General features: G+C 38.8%; 1 protein-coding gene across 3 annotated transcripts in view; it reads left to right on the forward strand.

The window, feature by feature from the left end:
• Positions 1-1,293: 1,293 nt before the first annotated feature.
• Positions 1,294-20,128, forward strand: part of eml5 (EMAP like 5) — a gene marked incomplete at both ends in the record, with an annotated part of 38,446 nt that continues 19,611 nt past the window's right edge. For all 3 annotated transcript variants that reach the window (XM_079262747.1, XM_079262748.1, XM_079262749.1), the window contains 10 exons: positions 1,294-1,490; positions 8,332-8,491; positions 11,349-11,447; positions 11,822-11,890; positions 16,675-16,860; positions 17,419-17,554; positions 18,564-18,765; positions 19,206-19,343; positions 19,476-19,732; positions 19,858-20,070. In XM_079262747.1, the coding sequence (XP_079118873.1) occupies positions 1,294-1,490; positions 8,332-8,491; positions 11,349-11,447; positions 11,822-11,890; positions 16,675-16,860; positions 17,419-17,554; positions 18,564-18,765; positions 19,206-19,343; positions 19,476-19,732; positions 19,858-20,070 (1,657 nt within the window). The remainder of the gene's footprint in view (positions 1,491-8,331; positions 8,492-11,348; positions 11,448-11,821; positions 11,891-16,674; positions 16,861-17,418; positions 17,555-18,563; positions 18,766-19,205; positions 19,344-19,475; positions 19,733-19,857; positions 20,071-20,128) is intronic.

Genomic DNA, 20,128 nt, shown 5'->3' on the forward strand with positions numbered 1-20,128 from the left:
GTACAGTCAGTCAGCAATAGCTAAAGGAAGGTGCTAAAATTAAGCCAAAGACAAGCTTCCTTTGTCGCTAAGCAACGGCGGAAGAGGACGGCATTCACTGCTGCAACTTCCTGTAATGAGCAAGGCTACAAAAAAAAAAAAAAAAAAAAAAAAAAACTAGAGATGGAGGAAAATCATGGACTGTATACGGTCTATGAGGAAAACACAAAAACAACACACGAACAAAAGTCCTCGCTCTCTTGACCATCACTCCCCAGTTTTTAACTAATCTGCACAAGAATTTTTGTCCATGAATAAAAAGCTACATTTTTTTTCTTAGCTTGCTCAGAAATTGTAAAGTTCACCCATCCAAGATAAATCACTAATCTGGTTAGAAAAGCCATGGACACATAACAAAACATTTAACACTGAATAGTATGCAAAAAAAGAACATTGTATATATCATCATCATTTGAAACATCAAAACCATAACAAAGAATTATTTTAAGAATAACACAACCAAAGCAGGCCAAAAGGGATCAATATGGTCAAATGTAATATTTATGTCATCAGCCAAAGATATCCTCCTCCAGTATGTTGTACACATTTGCCTAAATATTTTTCTGAAAACAGCTCCTATAGATTCAGTTGGTTCGTTTAATTACCAGTTTTATATTGAGCAAATTATATAAAAATTTTCAGGCCAAATACATTTTTATTATAAAGACTGAAATCACTATAAGTGATTATTGATCATAATTCCAAAATACAGATTGGAAACTTATACAATTATGAAATTTCAACTTTTCTTCTTTCATTTTTCATTTTTCCTGTTTAAAATCATCCTGTGCGATTTGTCGTGGCGTGACGGTCTTGTCCTGTCCTGCTTTTTGGCCTATCCTTATTAATCTAAGAATATGATTGGACGAAAGCCCGTAACGTCATGATTGTAGGTGGAGCTTGTGGAATGACAGTACAGCTCCATCTTTGTAGGATTTGACAGGAGCTTTGACCTGTGTCGAAGAGGACCAGAAGCCCGGGGCAGAAGAAGTACAAGTAGACTTCCATTATGAAAACAGCAGCGTAGAAACTTGCTTTTCAAACAGAGAAAGATAGATTTAATCTTATTAGGCAGCAAGTACATTAATTTACACGACCCTTTAAAATGCCAAATTTCAGCGCTCTCGCTGCACTGTTTGAAATCCAAAGGAACTGATGGGACACGCGGGCTTAAAATAAATCATTTTTGGTGAATGACACTATATCCGAGAGCCTACGTGAAAGCAACGGAGAGACACGCACGGAAGTGCGGACATGGCTGACAGGACTGCTCCTAACTGCCACCTGAGACTGGAGTGGGTTTACGGATACCGGGGACATCAGTGCCGCAACAACCTGTACTACACTGCCGCCAAGGAAATTGTCTATTTTGTCGCCGGTGTGGGAGTTGTGTATAACACCCGGGAACACAAGCAGAAATTTTACCTGGGGCACAACGATGACATTATAAGGTAGTGTAACGAGACACACATCCATACACAACAGTTTGTTTCAGCACCGCGGACAGCACCCGATCTACACCAGAAAAATGTGTAATGTTGTGGATGCTGATGTCACCTTGTGCGGTGTAATGTGATATTTTGTGGCTTCATGGGGAGCGCAAGGAACCAACATCTCCCCAGTTATAACGGGGTTCAGTGTCCTGCTCAAAGACACTTCAGTGGCTTCAACTAGCCACTAACTCTGCTGGCACTCCCCATGATAAATCTTTTGACTGCTTGATTGACACATTTTTAACAGTTCAAAATTAAAATGTATCCAATATAATATTATTTCACACTAAGGAAAATTTCCCAAGCAAACAAACATACTTTTGACAACGAATTTATGGACATTACTGGCTGAATAAAACAGATAGATTATTAAATCAAGTCACAGCCGCTTGTCTTGTCTTTGCTTTCAACTGGAAAGTAAAACTGAACATGACTGTCCTTGAAGGAAACCTGCCTTTGGCTTGTGGTAATTCAGATCAGCATGGCAAGACAAACCTTGGTGCGACTGCTCTTTGGGAAAATGTGGCAAAGTAACCAGTCGTGTATGTAATGATCCTGCCACACAATGATCTGTGTTCACCGCTTCAGTGCTCATGTTGACATCTGTGCAGGGGTTGGCCTGGAGATGACTAGCTTCATAAACTGTAACTGTAGTCAGCTGGGGTCTTGCTTCATTATTAATTGCACAATAGGGATACTAACCCTACATTGCCCTCGGATGAAGTTTCTGAGTTCAAACACAAAGGTGGAGGAGGTGCTTACAGCACCAAGCTCTGATGAGTAAATTAAAACAAAAAAGAAGCAACATGCATTTACAAACTAAATAAATCAACCAAAGTAAGTGAATTTGAGCTCACTGCTCTAGCTTGGATTTGAAATTTTCAGGCAAATTAGACTTTAAGTGAAGTCTTTTAAACACATTCTTTGAAGAAAATTCAACCTAAATTATGCCAATGTGTCATCAAAATAGTTTCAGTGCATCTTGGCATTAATGCTAATTTTTCTTTCTTTCTTTTTTTAAAAAATCAAGCTTATACTTGCAATAGATATACTCTGTCGTTCAATGTTTTGATGGTGTTGGAGAATGCTGCTTTTCTTGTTGGTCTAAATTCTCTGATTGGTATTGAACTGGGTTAAAATCTATAATGCCAGCAGCCATAGTATCGTTTATATCATCATATTCTTGAAATTGACTCATGTCCCCAAGGCTGGGACACCATCAAACTGGAAGAGATCTCCTAAAAGAATTATTGTTTCAAGTTTTTTTCACAACAGTGTAGCAATAATGATCAGAATCTATCCCAGAAGGATTCTTCTCACAATATAGTTGGGGTACTTGATCTTCTTATTGCAGAGCTGAAAAGTTCTTTTTTTTTCTTCTTTTCCTTTTTCCTCCTTCTGCAGTGATATGAATGTTTTTAAATGCAAAATCTCTTGCGCTATCTTGTTTAGTTGATACATACCAAACAACAGTCTAGTCAGATCTTAGAGGAATACATATGAAGCTTTCAGCGACCCTCTAACCAAGAGGGATTCAGATGGAGCACTAAATAAGTGCTCAAACATTATTAAGATACTACAATTTGGACACTTCTTTGTTGATTTTTCCTTCCTTTTTCTTTATCTGTTTTAGTTGCTGGCATACTTTGATTATTGTATGTTGGTGTTTTACTTTATAAGTTAATAGCTGCCCTGGTTTCTCCTTCATGCGTTTATTTGCCTAGCAGATCAGAAGACCTTTAACTGGTCTTCTGATCTGATTTGGTGGAGCAGATAAAAGAATGAAACCACAAACTGTTCACAAAGCCACCAAAGGGTTATTTGGGGGTGGGGGGTGGGTTCAGTAATTTGTAGACATTTTTATAAATTAAATGAAGTACACAGAGTGGTAATGACCTTACTAAGGGAAATGCTTGTAAAGTGACATGAATTTTGGATGATTTTTTTTTACTCTTTTTTTTTTTTTTTTTTTTTTTTCCAGATGGATTTTTTTCTAGTCTGAATCATAAAACAGCCTGGGGCTGCTGCCAAAACTCTTCTCAAATTACAGAGTTTAGTTTTTTTCTTTTGCAGTCATGCTAACATGCTGGACATGTACTAAACACACAAACCTGGCTTGTGCACATGAACACAATCAAAGCAGATACACACTGACAATCAGTCTTGATATGTTAAAGCCACTGAGTTTCCTCTCAAGCATGGCAAATCATTCTTATAACACAGAGCGCAGGTGTGTTTGTGCATTTAATATATGATTAAATATTCACAAAAGTGTGGGAGGACAGAGTGGTAAGACTACAGAAGCGGGCCAACCTTCACAATTTAGTCCCTGTTTCATGGGTTCAGTCTTTGAAGTTTCCAGCCTTCTTTTTCCCCCCTTATGAAGCCAATTAAACTGAGAGTCAAAGCTCAGTGATTATTCAAGAAAAAAATGCTGTTTTCAGATGGTTCTCTCATACATCAGAATGTGTTGGTTTTATCTACTTATTCATAAAATATTCATAGGGGTAAATAGTAATATTTCAAAGGCTATTTGTTACCATTTAAACGATTCACTTTTAAAAATGTGTTAATTCTTTGCTGATGGAGATATTATCCTAAATTCCCATGCATTAATTTGTCCTCTAAGATAAACATAAGATTGATCATAGTACAAATATTGTGTGATGCTATAATCTTTACAGGCAGCTAAACATATCTAAATTATTAAGCTAAATATAGCTGCTGCCAGCTAATTAATGTTCAAACCATCCACTCAGAATGATAATAATCACACTATTTGGGAACAATTTGTCATTGCAGCACCTGGATTGCATTTCCATAGATTCCAAATATTGGTTTATTCATGTGTAATGTGTTTTTGCAAAGTCAGAGTGAAAGTTACCAACTGTTTTGGACATGGGAATAAAAGGCTGCCTCCTACTAAATCATCTTTTAAGCTTTACGATGGAACACAGCCAACGTTACAGATTGCAGATTGCAGATGCCAGACTGAGGCTGGTTTTGTTTAAGTGAGTTTGGTTTGGAGGGATGCTGTAATTCCATTTTTGTCTGTGTGCTGCAGAGTTCATGCGGTAAATGTGTCAGGTTTGCAGAGAGTCTTGCAGGTCTACTCTGTGACTGTTATGAAAAAAAACTTGGTTAAAGTCAAATTTCTTGAATACGACAGAGATGAGTCTGATGTATTAGGTGAGTGTGAGATACAAACATATGTATTCAGTTCTCTTTGGTAAATGTTGTTCTTTTGGCTCACTTTTTAGCTGAAATCAGAAGAATTTCTCTCAACGTGTTATACTTGTATATGTTCCCTTTCTGCAATCTTCCAACTATGAACAAAAAACTCAAACAAGTTTAAGATTATAGCAAAGATAATCATACCAAAAACTTTAACTGAAGCTGAGAAAGCGGCCTGCTCTTAACTGTAGATGTGATGCTGAACTCTTAGTTCACTTTATCAGTGAGTGTGTTAACATACAGAATGTATCCTTGTCATTTCTCACACCACTTTTCACTATAATGTCATAGTATCACTGTTTCTTTTGTGGTACTATTAAGTAGAACATCAACATTTTTAGGAAAACAGACTAGGGTTGGATGTGCATTACCAGGATTCTTCAAAAATCAAATCATAACCAGCATGCTTGTTCTCATATTATTGCAGTGAGACAGTGCCGGCTTCACTGTAAAACAGTGCTCTGTCTCTAAAGTGCAAATCTGTCTTCCCAATGAGGGTCCTCCTGACTTTATTTACTTATTCTGGCAGAATGGCTAAACTGGCACTGTTGTTTGCAGGATTTTAAAAAGACAGACAGTTTTAATTGGTGTTATGAAACCACACACCACACGCAGGTTGGAAATGACCGAGGATATCCACACACCATACTTTACCTCATTAGAGATAATAAATATGTGAATAATGCAAAGTTTCTGATTATTTCTGGATACTTTGGAACTTTATCCAAACTGATAAGCACAAAATTTTAGGAATCTTCTGTTTTCAGGAAATCTTTAATGTACAGACACTGTGAATCTCATAGAATATATGACTTCCTGTTTGCACTGGAAAAGAAAACTAATTATTCTCTTGACCCATAAGAACCCAGCATGACATATATAATACATACAGTGTCTTTGCACCACAAAGTGGTGCAAACTTTGTTCAAAATCCAGAGGAACACAACAGGATTTTTTTATCTTATGCCTCTTAATGGACATCAGAAAGCAGAAGACTACACTATAAAAACAATTTGAACTATCACATGGTGATAAATGGTAATTATCACTAAAAAATATTTGGTACCTTTTTTATTTTATTTTTTGTTAAAGTACAGATAAAAGCCTGATATTTAAAAAAGATGGACTTACATGATCATTTTTTCATGGGTTGCATCTTTATGGCTAATTTAATGATGTGCTTTAAATAACACGCTAAAGAGGAAAATGTCTGGAGGATATTTCTAGTACCCAAAGTGACATGATCAAAATGATTACTTTTTTCAGCCTAACAATATTCAATTAAAGCAATATAAACAGATAAGCCAACAATGCCAAAAATTTAAAATCAAGTTAAATAAGGGTAAACCAGAAGAAAAATAATTTATTCTTGAAAATGACCAATTGCTTACATAACATTTGCATGTCTGTTTTTTTATTTGCTTGTTTGCAAAATTTTACCAAACCTACAATGCTACATTTCATGAAACTTGGTGGAGAGATGAGAGATGAAGTAAGAGGCATTATGTCTAGGCTCTGATCCGAAGTAGCAGTGCCTGCTTTGGAAGTAACTGCACTCTCTTTCCACAATTATTTCCACCAAAAAAAAAAAAAAAAAACCCTACATATTTTAGGTTATTTGACGAAGTTGACTAATCAGTTAACTGAAAAATCTTAATCTACCAGTTCAAGAACCACAGACAAAGATTTTATAAAAGAAAAGAACATTTCTAAATCCCCACTAATATTCTGCAAGAGCATCATCACCTGTGTGACTTCTCTTTCAACCCTTCTGTTTTTGTTTTATTGAAAATCTAATAAAGAGCTCAACTGCTTACCTTCATTTCAAAATGCTATTTTTAGTTTTTGGAGCTGGAAACTGGATTAACAACATCTAATATTATTCTGGGAGATATGCCCTGTTGTATAGACTGTCTGAAATGTGTTTATCCTCTGCTTCTCTTGAGTCCGTTGTAGTCAGAGTTAATAAAAAAAAATACTTCTGGAGAATATCTCAGGAGCATCAGAAAACCATGAAATGTATCCATTTTCATTAATTTTAAGCTAAATTCATATTTCTAAAGGGAATCTGCTCGTTTTTCCTTTGACTCCTCATGTGCTGCATGTTTGCCTCTTCACCTTGGGAAAACAGCGCCTGAGGCTGTTTATTTGCTCAAATTTACACAAAAACAGGCTGCTTAACTGCTGCACTATTTAACGTAGCAAGTTTTGCTCTACAGCATTTGGCAGATGGAGGACAGGCAAACAGCCTATATCAAACACAAGAACTGTGGAAGAGTGCTGCAGGCTAAGTCATTAGTGTTGGCATTTAGCAAGCTTTCAGATGAAAAAATTTAAGTCAAACAGAAATCTTGTAGCTGGTTCGAATACATTCATTTTGCAGCATGCTACACACATTAAAACACGGATTAAATAAACTTTTCATCTTCACACCTCAGTAATCATCTTTTATGCCGTTCCAGTGTTTAACCAAGCCAATTTGTTGTGCAGTACCTGCTCACGGCAAAGTGGATTTCTCTGCTTTGTCTATCTGCTTTGTTCCAATCATTTTTCTCCTTTCTCTGAGAGCTATTTTTAGCTTATTTGCTCTGATTACATAAGTCGTAAAAAGTAAGATGAGAAATGTGCCTGGTTGACAAGAGGTCCAACAAAGAAGGTGGGAAAGTGATACTATGGCAGGGATTCTTTAGGGAGGACAAAGATCAGACTTGACTCTTCTAACCCACCTTGGATTAAAGAGATGCCTTTCAGCTGGAGATAAGGTGTCACCAGTCAGACAGAAAGATTAACATTGTAAATGGCTGAAAGAAGGAGAAGTGTGAGAGTTTGTTGTATGCTGATAAGATGCAGCATGTTGATGCTGACCAACCAACCAATTAAACCCTTCTGACGTGCTGCCTTAAAACATGCCTGGATTAGGAATTCTGGAGAGCAGCTGCTTCAGAGCCAGTCAGATCATAATTGAGGGAGTTTTGTGGTGGCATGAAATATATAGGCCAGGACAAGGCTAGAGGAATCGCCTGGTGAACGTGACTGGGATCTGCTGAGAGAATGGGTGGAGCAAAAGGAGGGAGTGACAGCTTTATACAGCCGGCTGTTGCTCAGCTGTAGAGCCGGGATGCTTGCGGTTGGGGGGGTCGCTGGAGTACAGGCAAAGCAGGGATTATGTAACACTTTTACAAACATATGCCTGGTGATAGAAGGGAATCCTGAATGAATGTATTGGCAGAGAATAGTAGATAGGATGCTGGGACAGCGTGAAAGAAAAATTAAATTCACATGTTCACTAGTAATGCTTTTTATATTCTGTGAACGCTCTGTAGACATGAGTGGAGCCAGGCTGTGTGTGTGCATTTTAGCATGACTGAGTTAATTGAACCATGTCACCTCATCAAGCTGCCTCTCTGCTTCAGCGTTCAGACCCAACCCAGACTTAATGTGTTCATCTCATCCCAGTGGTTTCTGCTGGGAGGGTGAATCCCTCGTCTGCCCTCGGCATACACATGCAAGCACGCGAATAGCAAAGCTCACCAGATATTTTTCTCCCCTTTTTATTTCTTCACAGTCTCGCACTACATCCGGAGCGCGTGTTGGTGGCCACGGGACAGGTGGGCAAGGAGCCTTACATATGCATATGGGACTCCTACACTGTGCAGACTGTATCCATTCTCAAGGATGTGCACACACACGGCATCGCCTGCCTGGCTTTCGACCTTGAGGGACAGGTACAGCTGTGGGGCAACAGTGCCAGTTTTAAATAACAGAAATAATCTCTCCCAGCTTGAAGGTACTGAATTTCCAGCAAAAGCTGAAAGTGTGAGGAAAAAGTTCAGACTGAGTGCAACAGCAGCACTCAAGAACACTTGGCTTTATGTTGCCCATTAACTGGTTTATTGTTCTGAGTGCTGCATTTATTGCAGCTATATTAACTAGAAAGCTACACACAGAACTGTTCTGCTTTTAACATGTCACTGGGAAACTGAAGTTGTCATTCAGGCAAGCAGCACATATTATTTTACAACCACTAACACACTTATGTGACATCCCGTTTAATAATTTGTTGAATATTTTTCTAGTTTTGTAGACTTGTACTTGCTAAAGGACACACATGGCAGCCCCACCTAATGTCCAGTTTATCCTGTGAAGCCAATACCATACAGAACACTAGATTAACTGGATTAGTTTTTCTTTTGTTGTAGTATTTGTGTTTTTTTGTTTGTTTTTTTACTTTTTCCCTCTTCCTCCCCATAGGAGCTTTCAGAATTGACATTAACTTCCTATGTTTTCACTGAAGAAATTACATGACCCCTTGCTATTTTCCTGTTTGGGTTGTGAGCTGGGGATTTAGATTGAATGTGACAGTGTTTAGCGGCTCTGTTTACTCTGCATCTCCCCTCCTGGATCAGGGGATGTCAGGGCTGAAATCAGGCAATCCAGAGGAATCCCTGGTGTCATTATACTGTCCATCCATTAAGGCAATATCCAAAAAGATACAATGATGCATGAGACATCTCTTGCAGATATTAAATATCAGTATGGGCATGCATTTGGATTGTCTGGTACAAAAAGTACAAGACGTCATGTCTTTTGTTCCACTTTCTTTCTATTTCTCACTGTTTTTCTACATGCTACATTGTGCTGTGGTTGAGGTTCCATAATAGATGTAGTTGCATTACTGCAGAGATCACTTCCACATGGAAAACATAGCTAACCCTCAGTAAAACTAGGAATATACAGCCACTTAATCAGACATCTTAACATTAGTTTCATATGCTATAACATTAATACCCAAATGCCAATTAACCATATAGCAGATTTACCATGCTACCCATCCCAGATGGACATGTTGACATTTGCTAAGAAGTTCGTATTTTCACTGCTCAGTTTGATGAGAGTCATACTAGCTTTGTAGGTGTTTTGTCATGTTAAAAATCCTAATTGAAAGTCCATCCATTAAGCTTATGGCTTACGACCAGTTTGACCAACATGCGCTTGTTTTTTACATCTGGTAGGTGCCCATCTACTAAAGTAGCTGAAGCAGGATGACACAGTAACTAAATCAACCAAACAAGTTGATGTCCAGATAAAGTTTGAAGCTGCCTCTAGTATTATTTTACAAGATGCATTCAAAATCTTGTGCTAGAGAGAAGCAGAAGTGCCAAAATTATGAAAAAGATAATTTGACCTTAGAATAAAATCCTCAGCAAGAAGTTCCAACAGCTAAATTAAACATGTCCTCTTTATTTACTCGGAAGAAAATAGTCCAGAAGTAGCTCATAAATGGCAAAGTCACAACCAAATGAGATAATATGAGTCTACAATTGTACATTTTATGCATCTCAACACTTTGCTAATATTAGCACATTATTATAGCTAATGAATATAGTTTCCCTAGAAGGTTACATACAGGTCAAATTTAGTTGTCTGGTAAGCATGGATCAGAGCCTCATCTGATGGATACCATCAGAGCCTTGAACTCAATCTTTAGTTCTTTTAGCGAGAAAGTAAGTTGTAAGTAAACAAATAAGTTTGGCCACCCCTGTCCTCATATGTGTAGTTTGTTATAATAAGAACAGGCACAAAATCATGTCTGTCTGACAATCCCCCAAGCCTGGAATTAGTCCATTTTGTCTAAGATTTGTGGGACACATTCCTAAAGTTTAGTGTTAAAGGTTTGAAAATCATGCTAGAAATGGACCCCCCTACTCTCCTAGAAAAGAGACACAGATTCCTGTAGAAGACTAAAAATTGATTTAACATATACGATATCTTATTTCCAAGCTTCAGAGAACAGAATTTATAAATGTGCTTTTCATGCTACCAATTGGTAAATATTGGCAAAATATCAGCATTTTTTCATAAACAAATCAGACTTTCTGCATCTTAAGTGAGATTATGTTAATTTCCACAGCAGCCAAAAGAACCACCCTGAGTTTGAAATATTTGTGACTGGACAGAGTCTCTGTTTCCAAGTTTGAGTACCTCACACCAGATGGAGAGTCACCAGCTCGTTAGAGTTTGTCCTTTGGAGAACTTAAATGTCACAGAATTTACTGGCAATCCACCCAGTAGCTGTTTAGATGGACTAGTTGACAGAACATCCATAAAGCCGTACCACTTACCCTTCATGGTTTCACTGCTCTGCTCATCATTAGCAGAAGTTTTTTGTTTTGTTTTTTTTAAATGTACGTTAAAACTGTGTGGATGTCTCACCAAACACCTCTATAAATAACCAAATATTGGGTTTTTTCTCACCAGATCAAAGAGGATATCAATTGCCATGCAAAGCAACCAACAGAGCAGAGCAGGAGTTTCATGAGAGCTGATTTCTCTTCTTCTGCTCCACTGCTGTTAATGCTGCCTACTCAGTCAGCTATAGGTGGCTCCTCTAGAAAAAGCACTCAAATGTGCTCAGTAGAAGTGCCAGGGGCTGGACAACTGCTCTCTTCTGCTTGGTAGCCATTATTAGCCCTTTCATTGTGGTCTATCATGCTACTGTGGAAGTAGCTAAATTGCAGGAATGAGCGTAAGAGAGCAGAATTTCTTTCATTTGTGATGTGTTTTTCTTTGGTCTCTCTGCAGTGTTTGGTGTCTGTCGGCTTGGACTCCAAAAACACAATCTGTGTGTGGGACTGGAGGAGAGGAAAGGTTCTGGCAGCCGCTCCCGGTCATACAGACAGGGTAAATGCTTTCTTCCTCTCCTGTCTCTGTCACAAGCTCAATATCGACCACCTCAATTAGCTATAAACGCAAGATGGAGTGCCTGCCCGATGGGGACATAAACACGTTAGGTCTGATTGATCGTGAGCTTTCCAGAGCCCATCTGAGAGGCTGCACGGCTAATGAAAAGGAATTTTAAAAAGATGAAATACAGACAGCTGTTGTTTTCTTATTCAGCCCACACACATTATAACACAGGCAGTATTAACACATGCAGAAACACGCACTTTTAATTTCCCCCATTTACATTTTTCTTAATAATTGCAAGTCAACTGTAATGTTGTGGAATTTGTGCTCCAGCAATAGTTTAATGTGTTGTATCTTTCCTCCCACAGATATTTGACATATCATGGGATTTGTACCAGCCAAGCAAGCTTGTAAGCTGTGGTGTCAAACATATCAAGGTACTGCCATTTTCTGGTCATTTTACATGCAGGGATTGTAAGTCAACTCCAGGCTGCTGGAGTTCTTGTGCATACCATCAGAATGCATTATAATTTTAGAAAGTTTGAAGAAATTGGTGGCTGTATGTCCCTTTCTTCTCTTCCTTCTCTACTTTATCTTCACAGCCATATCAAAGTCCTAAAATAGATTTATGCAAATTCACTTTATTCCAGAGTCCATGGTTATTAGGCACTTAGCATAAGTAGGACATGGAATGACTCAGAGTGTCTCTCCTAAAATTTGTAGTAATCTGCACTGCATAGAGAGAAAATGTTCTCTTTTCACAGGGGGACCGTGACTGTGCCACTCTGTCTTCCCCTCCCTTTCATCTGTTTTCATTCAGCTTTTGAAAACCTACTGTACAAACTGCAGCTGTGCCCACTTCCCTTTCTGGCTCCATCTCAGAAACAAAAGTGACATGTATAACTCTTCTATGAGTTGCTGCGGGGTATCTTCATCTAGTCATCCCTTGGGATGTGTGGTTCTGTTCACAGAGGATTATTTCTCAAACATTGGTGAAAGAATGACTTGTGCTTAGATAGGAAATATGCCCCCTGGTTCTGCAAGGCTAAACAGTGCCGTATACTGTAATGGGTTTGATGCAGTGAGAAAGGACTACTGTACGCATTTCTCTGTCGTATAACATCTCGGCGATGACTCACTTATTTCAATCCAGCTTGACCTGCCTCCCCTCTCTTAGTAATTCTCCTTCCTGAACTTTACCCCCCCCCCCCCCCCCCCCCCCACAACAACGTAGAAATTCCCTCTAGTCGTTACACCCCACCCCCAGTCCCCGCTGAATCCTTCAGTCTATCCTTTACTCCTCTTCTTCCTATCCCCTGTTCCTCCCCTCTGGTTTTCTGATGCCAAGGCAATCCAGCAATTGTCCCACATAATTCCCCAGCCTTCACCCTGTGGACCATGTGACATCTGCTCCCCCGGCCTGTGCTCGCTCAGCGATTATAGCACTCAGAGCATGCAGGAGATTTAGCCCCAGTAATCCACTCACTAGCAGGCTGAGGGAAACACAACCTCTGTGACGAGGACTGTTTCCTCCTCACACAGATTCTCATAGCTGTTTGTGTTTTCTCAGGACAACAGAGACTTTAGTCTGCTCTTCTTCTGCCACGCTGTAGCTGATTATTTAAGGGCTATAATAAGACCCTTGCCCTAATAATTCCCTACCCTAACTTTGTACAGCCTTCACTTCCTTATTTGAGGCCTGTTAAAGGACTGCCATCTAATAATCAATTATGATTTCTGACCTATTTAAAAGTCTCACTTCATTGTGCAAGCCATATTGTTAGAAAAGTCCTGAAATCACAATAAATAAGAAAATTAATTATTTTAGACCTAATTTGAAAATGATTTAAGACAGTCAACTTGATCTGGAGGGGAAGACTGTTATCTGTCTTATCTTGTTCTATGCTGTTGTATTGTGTATGCTTTAACTGTGTCCTGCTAAGGGAGATCTGTTAAAGAAACAGGAAAACGTGTAAAAATGACTTCGCCAGCATAAATACTTGCTTGGCTGTTGTAATTATGGTATCCCAAGCATTTTAAACATCTGCAAAGAAATCCTTTTATTCAGAGTACCTTATTGACAGAGGTATCAAATCTCAATGTAACTATTATGACGGTAATACAGCGTTTACTGAAACAGAGCATATTTTTATTCATTTTATTACAACACAGTAATCCAGCAGAGATGCCATTTAAGGATGTGATCCATGGCTCTTAACTTAGGTTTGGCGGTACATTAATGTAGCTAAATTCCCAATATAGCTTCCAGTATAACATATTCCATTTTTGTTTTTGTCAGACAGTAAAGCAAACCTGAAACTGTTTACTGAAAAGCGGCCTTAAAACTTTGTCTCAACACCCAGTAAACATTAAAATATTTCAAAACAATTGTTCTGCTCTGATTAAATGATGAATCCATGATCCCAGCATCACCCAAAAACCACCACCATATCAAGTTAAATACAATGTCTATACAGTGTTTTGATTGGATTTGCATAAATCAAGATTACAAAATGATAGAACGCCTTGAATGTTTTCTTCCACTGTATAATGCAATACAGGATCAACTCTATACTTGTACAAGTAGCTCACAGATGCTGTTACCTTTGACAGAGTAGAGGGACTGAAAGATGTTACTGTAGTAGGGGAGAAATACAGATTTTATTTTTCACTGCATGAGAAAATGAATGTGTTGAATTAACATGTGTGAAAAGTGTGAACTGCATGATTATAAATTTCAGGGTGTGAAATTTGATAGCCAAGTAATATTTTAGTTAAAATCTAGTTTACTACTTTGTAAAATGTTTCTTATGCTAGACACAAAGTTAGCTCATTAGGTCATTTTATTAGTTTACAACAACTGCAACATGCTCCTATACAAATTTCTTTCTTGTCTTATTTTTGTTCAATGTGCTGCACAACAGTTCATTTAACACAAATGTCACAGATGCAAAATGAGTTGCCTCTGTTTTATTTGGGGGAAAAGAACTTGTACATTTAAAGAGAACTTAATTAAAATGTGTTGTCTTTAGCACTGATTTCGGCCTGAGTTACATCAGATATATTTTCATCAGCAACAACGATGAAGACACCGCCATCCAACATTACTTCCAGACTTCAAGAGACCACATAATTTTCCCAATTTTGACAGGAAGATTTCAAGAGATGAAAATTATGAGTTATGTGAAATATTTCTGTCAAACATTTTATTACCAGTTTAAGAGACAGTACTTGCTTCACATCATTAGTTAATTAATTCAGTCATTCATTTTCTATAACCCTTTTTTATCCAATCAAAAGTCGCAGTATGGTAGAAGCCTGTCCAAGCCACTAGGGGTAAACCCTGGACAGCTTGCAGTCCAACCAGGAGAAAAATTAGCAAAATAAGTGCAAATGATTACCTGCGTTATGTTTAAAAAATGATGTCAACACTGAAAATTTTAGTATTAGCTTGATGATTACTATGATGTATGAAGAGTACCAATAGAATTATAGTTACACTAAACCTTCATACACTGTATTCTTTGAACAGTGCAAAAATTATACCAACAAATCACCAGTTGTATCTATGCTTTTTAAAATGGTCATCAAAAATATTATTTGCACCCAGAGGTGAGCTGAGTTTGATACCATTTGGATGGTTGGCAGCTGTTTTAAAGAAATCCACTTCCAACAAAGGTACCAAAAACACTGCAGGTGTCTTAACAATGTTCAGGGTCACTGTAATCTGCTGCTGCAAAAGATGGTGCAGCAGTAGCTGATGAAATACTGCACTATTATTGTTTAGTACAATTTAAATGGGTTTCTTGATGTTATAATAGAGGTAATTAAGCCAATGACCTCTTACACTGTGTCAGGGCCACTGTACCATATGAAAATATGAAAAAAAGTGCAGAGAAAACACTACTAACCAGATTTTGATTTCATGTATCTTCTCTTCTACATGCCTTGTTGTCCTTCTCTAAGCCTCATCATAAACCACCTTCAGCATCCCCATCTCTTCTTGGTTCAGCAGTGAAGGGATTAACTACTGCCCCGTCTCACTTCCTTATCAGTTGTGGGCAGAGAGGGCTGTGCAGTCACGCTGTATCCATCCCCACTGCTTCCGCAACAGGGTGCTCAACAAAACCCCCTGGCACCAAACCAGCACTTGACACACTTCCACCTGCATGTACATGCTCCTAGATAACAAACACTCTTTTAATCTTACCTACTTAACCTTCATCACTGGCCTCACATGCAATGTCACACACAACATGCAAATATAAGAACTTATCAAATCTTAGTGAAGAGCTGTAGATTTGATAAGTTCTTTTAAACTGCATACAAGCCTTTAGATGTTTGATGACAGGGCTGTATCAGCTTTTGATCCCCGTCTCTGATATCGATCCCTCCTGTTAGCAAGCAGCATTATCAGTCAAGGCAATGGATATTAGTGAGTGTGCGACAGGCTGTGGCTGTCAAGGAGTTTTGTTCGTTCATTTTGTTATGGCTTTCAAGACGCTCATCAATTATTCCTATGTTGTGACAAAAGCAAAAACCGAAAGGCAAAAAGAAAAGAAAAACAAACACTACATGCATTTATATGCAGGTGTAAGATTCCAAATATGTGTGTAATAAAGGAAGTGACAGCTCATGTAGCAGTAACCACCCCCCCTGATTCAGATGCACTGTAGGTGTGTCAGAACTGCCGTTTTCATGCTGCTTTCCATGATGAATGTGTCTCAGTTTTACATGCCGACGGCTGTGTTCCAGTATTCAAGACGCCTTCCCCTAAGCTTCATCCCTGTGATCTCATCTCCATGCAGACAGAGTGTCTCTCTTTCGTTCTCTCCTCCTGTGTTAGATGAATTTAGCCCTCAGACGAAGGCGTGACCATGCATCCCAATGACCTTGTTCATAAATAATGAGCCTGCGTGTTTGCATCGGTGTGTCTGTCTGTGCATGCTGATCAAGTGGTTGCAGCACTGACCCCCAGCAAGAGCACTAAGTATCAAATGCAGGGAAAAGGGGGTCTTTTGATTTTGATTCACTTTGCTTTCTCTCAAGGTTCTTGAGGGCTGTTTTTAATTATGTGTGTGTGTCCAAACACACATAACCTGATTATTCACACTCGGTTGTTTCCAAATTCTGTGTAATTGTCAATTTGCTCTTTCAGGACAGGATTACACAGGGGATTATTAGCCACAACACTCTTTCACCATTTCTGTTTGTGTTGCAGTTTTGGAGCTTATGCGGTAATGCTCTGACACCCAAACGTGGCGTTTTTGGCAAAACAGGAGATCTCCAAACCATCCTCTGCCTTGCCTGCGCCAAGGATGAAGTCACATATTCAGGTGCCTTGAATGGTGACATATACGTTTGGAAAGGGATCAACCTAATGAGGACAGTTCAAGGAGCTCATGGGGTACGTTTGTATGGTAGGGTGTTTTTATGCACTTTTACATAGGCTGCCTTTACACACCCACCTGATGTAAGGATCAAAGTTAAAATCTAATAAACTTAAAACAGGTTTGTAGCCACGGACATTTGCTTCATTTGATTCTGCTTAGTAGAGAAGGATCAGCCTTTTGCTCCACAGGATTAAATGATATCTATGGGATCAACAGCTGGGTAAGGGGGTAGGCAAATGGGGGATGGGATAATAACTACAGTACATGTTTATTCCAGCTTTTTGTGTTGTGAAATGCCCATCTAGAGCTTTAGAAAAGGTCCTCCTTGTGCATCCTGTACCCATAAGACAAATGAAACTGAGTAGAGCGTTACCATAATAATAAAATAAAACATGGCAACTCCCCCATTCCTCAGTTTGATCTTATCTTGAGAGCACAGTAGCAGAGTAGCAGGTTTGTAATTGTTAAAGCCCTGGCTGAGCATCAGCACTATGCGGGCTGTAGTTGGGACTGGTTCTGTCGCTGTTCATTTACTGTGCAGATCTTCACTGACAGCCTGTCATTTCCTCCAGTCAGGGATTTTCAGCATGAATGCCTGTGAAGAGGGCTTCGCTACTGGGGGTCGGGACGGCTGCGTCCGGCTGTGGGATCTCAACTTCAAACCAATTACTGTCATTGATCTCAGGGAAACAGACCAAGGATATAAAGGTGATGTGAGACTGATTCCTCTTTTCCACTTTAATAAGAGTACGGAAAGGCTGCAAGACAAACTGTGCTCCCCTGAAATGCTGTAAGGACTGAATATATCTATAGATCAAACACTGTCAGAAAAAAAGCCATCCTTTTTCCCATTTATGTTCACCCTAAATAATTTTATTTCTTCTTTTCTATTCCTTTCATCTGCTTTATTTGTAATCTTGGACATAACAGTAGCTAAAGGTGAAAATAGCCGAGGTGGGTAATGTTATTGAGGGTGGAGATAACCATGTCAGTTTGTTTGGCGCAGCCCCTATGACGTTCTGCCCTTCCTATTGTTGTTAGTAAGTCCAAGCTCTGCTGCAGTTTTTGAACCATATACACATGTCACCTTTATTTACAGTCTTGTGCAAAAGAGGAAGCACAAAATGTAAAACAAATGTTTCATATTATTAACTGCAATGCTGCAGGTAGAGGAAAAAATAAATATGCATTATAAAGATTCTTACCATAGTAGCACTATTTCTGCAGGCACATTTTTGCAGCATTTTCCCCCCAGGTATTTAAGAGGTGGTTTGCATCATGTCTCAGGACCTCTGTGGATTTTGTCTTTTTTACAGTCTTCTATTTTCTCTTCATCTGATCCCAGACTAATTGATCCATGATGTTGAGTTCAGAATTCTGCTGCAGGACACCATGTTTCTCTATGACAGTTGTGGTTTTAGGTTCTTAAAATGGTCTTATTTTCTGTGTTGCATGATGGTTAATAATCCAGCCGCCCAAAATTGCTCAAACCTTTGCACAGGACTGTTTTGTACACAGCACATGCATCCTGCACCATAGTCTAGCTATATTATCCAGATTTAGTCTTAGATTGGCTTAAAAATCCTGCCGTCCTATCCTGCAGATGGCTATTATCACCTCGTGTCTTTATTATCCCAGCTGTGTCACTTATAATGTGAAAGCCTCTTTTGTATGCTCAGACTTAGCCTGATTTTTAGTATTTGTTTGTTTTGAACAGGGCTGTCTGTGCGCAGCGTGTGCTGGCGAGGAGATCACATCTTAGTGGGCACACAGGACAGTGAGATCTTTGAGGTAGTGGTCCATGACCGCAACAAACCCTTCCTCATCATGCAGGGTCACTGTGAGGGTGAGCTGTGGGCGCTGGCCGTACATCCTACAAAACCTCTTGCCATGACGGGGAGTGACGACCGCTCAGTCAGGTGATGCTTCAGGAATATATGTATATATATATATATATATATATATATATATATATATATATATATATATATATATATATATATATATATATATATATATATATATGTATATGCATATATATATATATATATATATATATATATATATATATATGTATATATGTATATGCATATATATATATATATATATATATATATATATATATATATATATATATATATATATATATATATATATATATATATACATATATATATATATATAACAATGTAGAAATAAATACAGAGATTAAATTATATAAGAGGTTTTATGAAATCAAGCAATTATAAGTCTCATACTCTATTGGTCCTGCACAGTATTTTTCAGGTTGCTCGTGCACGCTCTGCTTGCTTGTTTGTGACGTTGTTTTTGCTTTTCTCCTACTTTTTTGTATCTGAAGGATATGGAGCCTTATAGATCATGCACTGATAGCTCGCTGCAACATGGAGGAGCCAATACGCTGTGCAGCTGTGAGCACTGATGGTATTCACCTGGCACTGGGAATGAAAGATGGCTCCTTCACCGTTCTAAGAGTCAGGTGGGTCGTACAATTTAACAGCAAGATGGGAATTTTTTTTATCCTAATTGAATGTAATGAAATAAAGGGCTTCTGTCCATTTTGCAAAGGTGTCCATTTTAGCTCATCATTAATTTCTCTGCTTTTCTCCAGAGATATGACAGAGGTGGTCCACATCAAGGACAGGAAAGAGGCCATCCATGAGCTAAAGTACTCCCCTGATGGAGCCCACTTGGCTGTCGGCTCTAATGAAAACTCAGTAGACGTCTATGGTGTGGTGCAGCGGTACAAAAAAGTGGGCGAGTGCATCGGCTCCAGCAGTTTCATCACACACATGGACTGGTCCACAGACAGCAAATACCTCCAGACGAATGATGGCAGTGGCAGAAGGCACTTCTACAGGATGCCAAGTTAGTACAAGGACATAGACAGCTCTGACAGCAGATATGTGTTTCTCGGGTGTGATAGTAAAAGCGGTTTTGTGAGGTACACTTTAAGCTGTTTTGTGAGGTACACTTTCTGTCTTTTTGTTGAGGTGGGAAGGAAGTGACCAACAGGGAGGAGCTGAAGCTGGTTCAGTGGGCTTCATGGACGTGTGTGTTGGGTCCCGAGGTCAATGGTATATGGCCCAAGTACTCGGATATAAATGACATCAACTCTGTTGACGCCAACTTTAACAATCAAGTCTTAGTAACAGCTGATGACTATGGATTAGTCAAACTGATGCGGTATCCTTGTATAAAAAAAGGTAAAAAGACATCATTATGAAATCTTAATGAGAAAGATAAACATCGGCATGTTGACAT

This window comes from Telmatherina bonti, assembly GCF_933228915.1.
Source record: "Telmatherina bonti genome assembly, chromosome: 22".
In the NCBI taxonomy this organism is placed as follows: Eukaryota; Metazoa; Chordata; class Actinopteri; order Atheriniformes; family Telmatherinidae; genus Telmatherina; species Telmatherina bonti.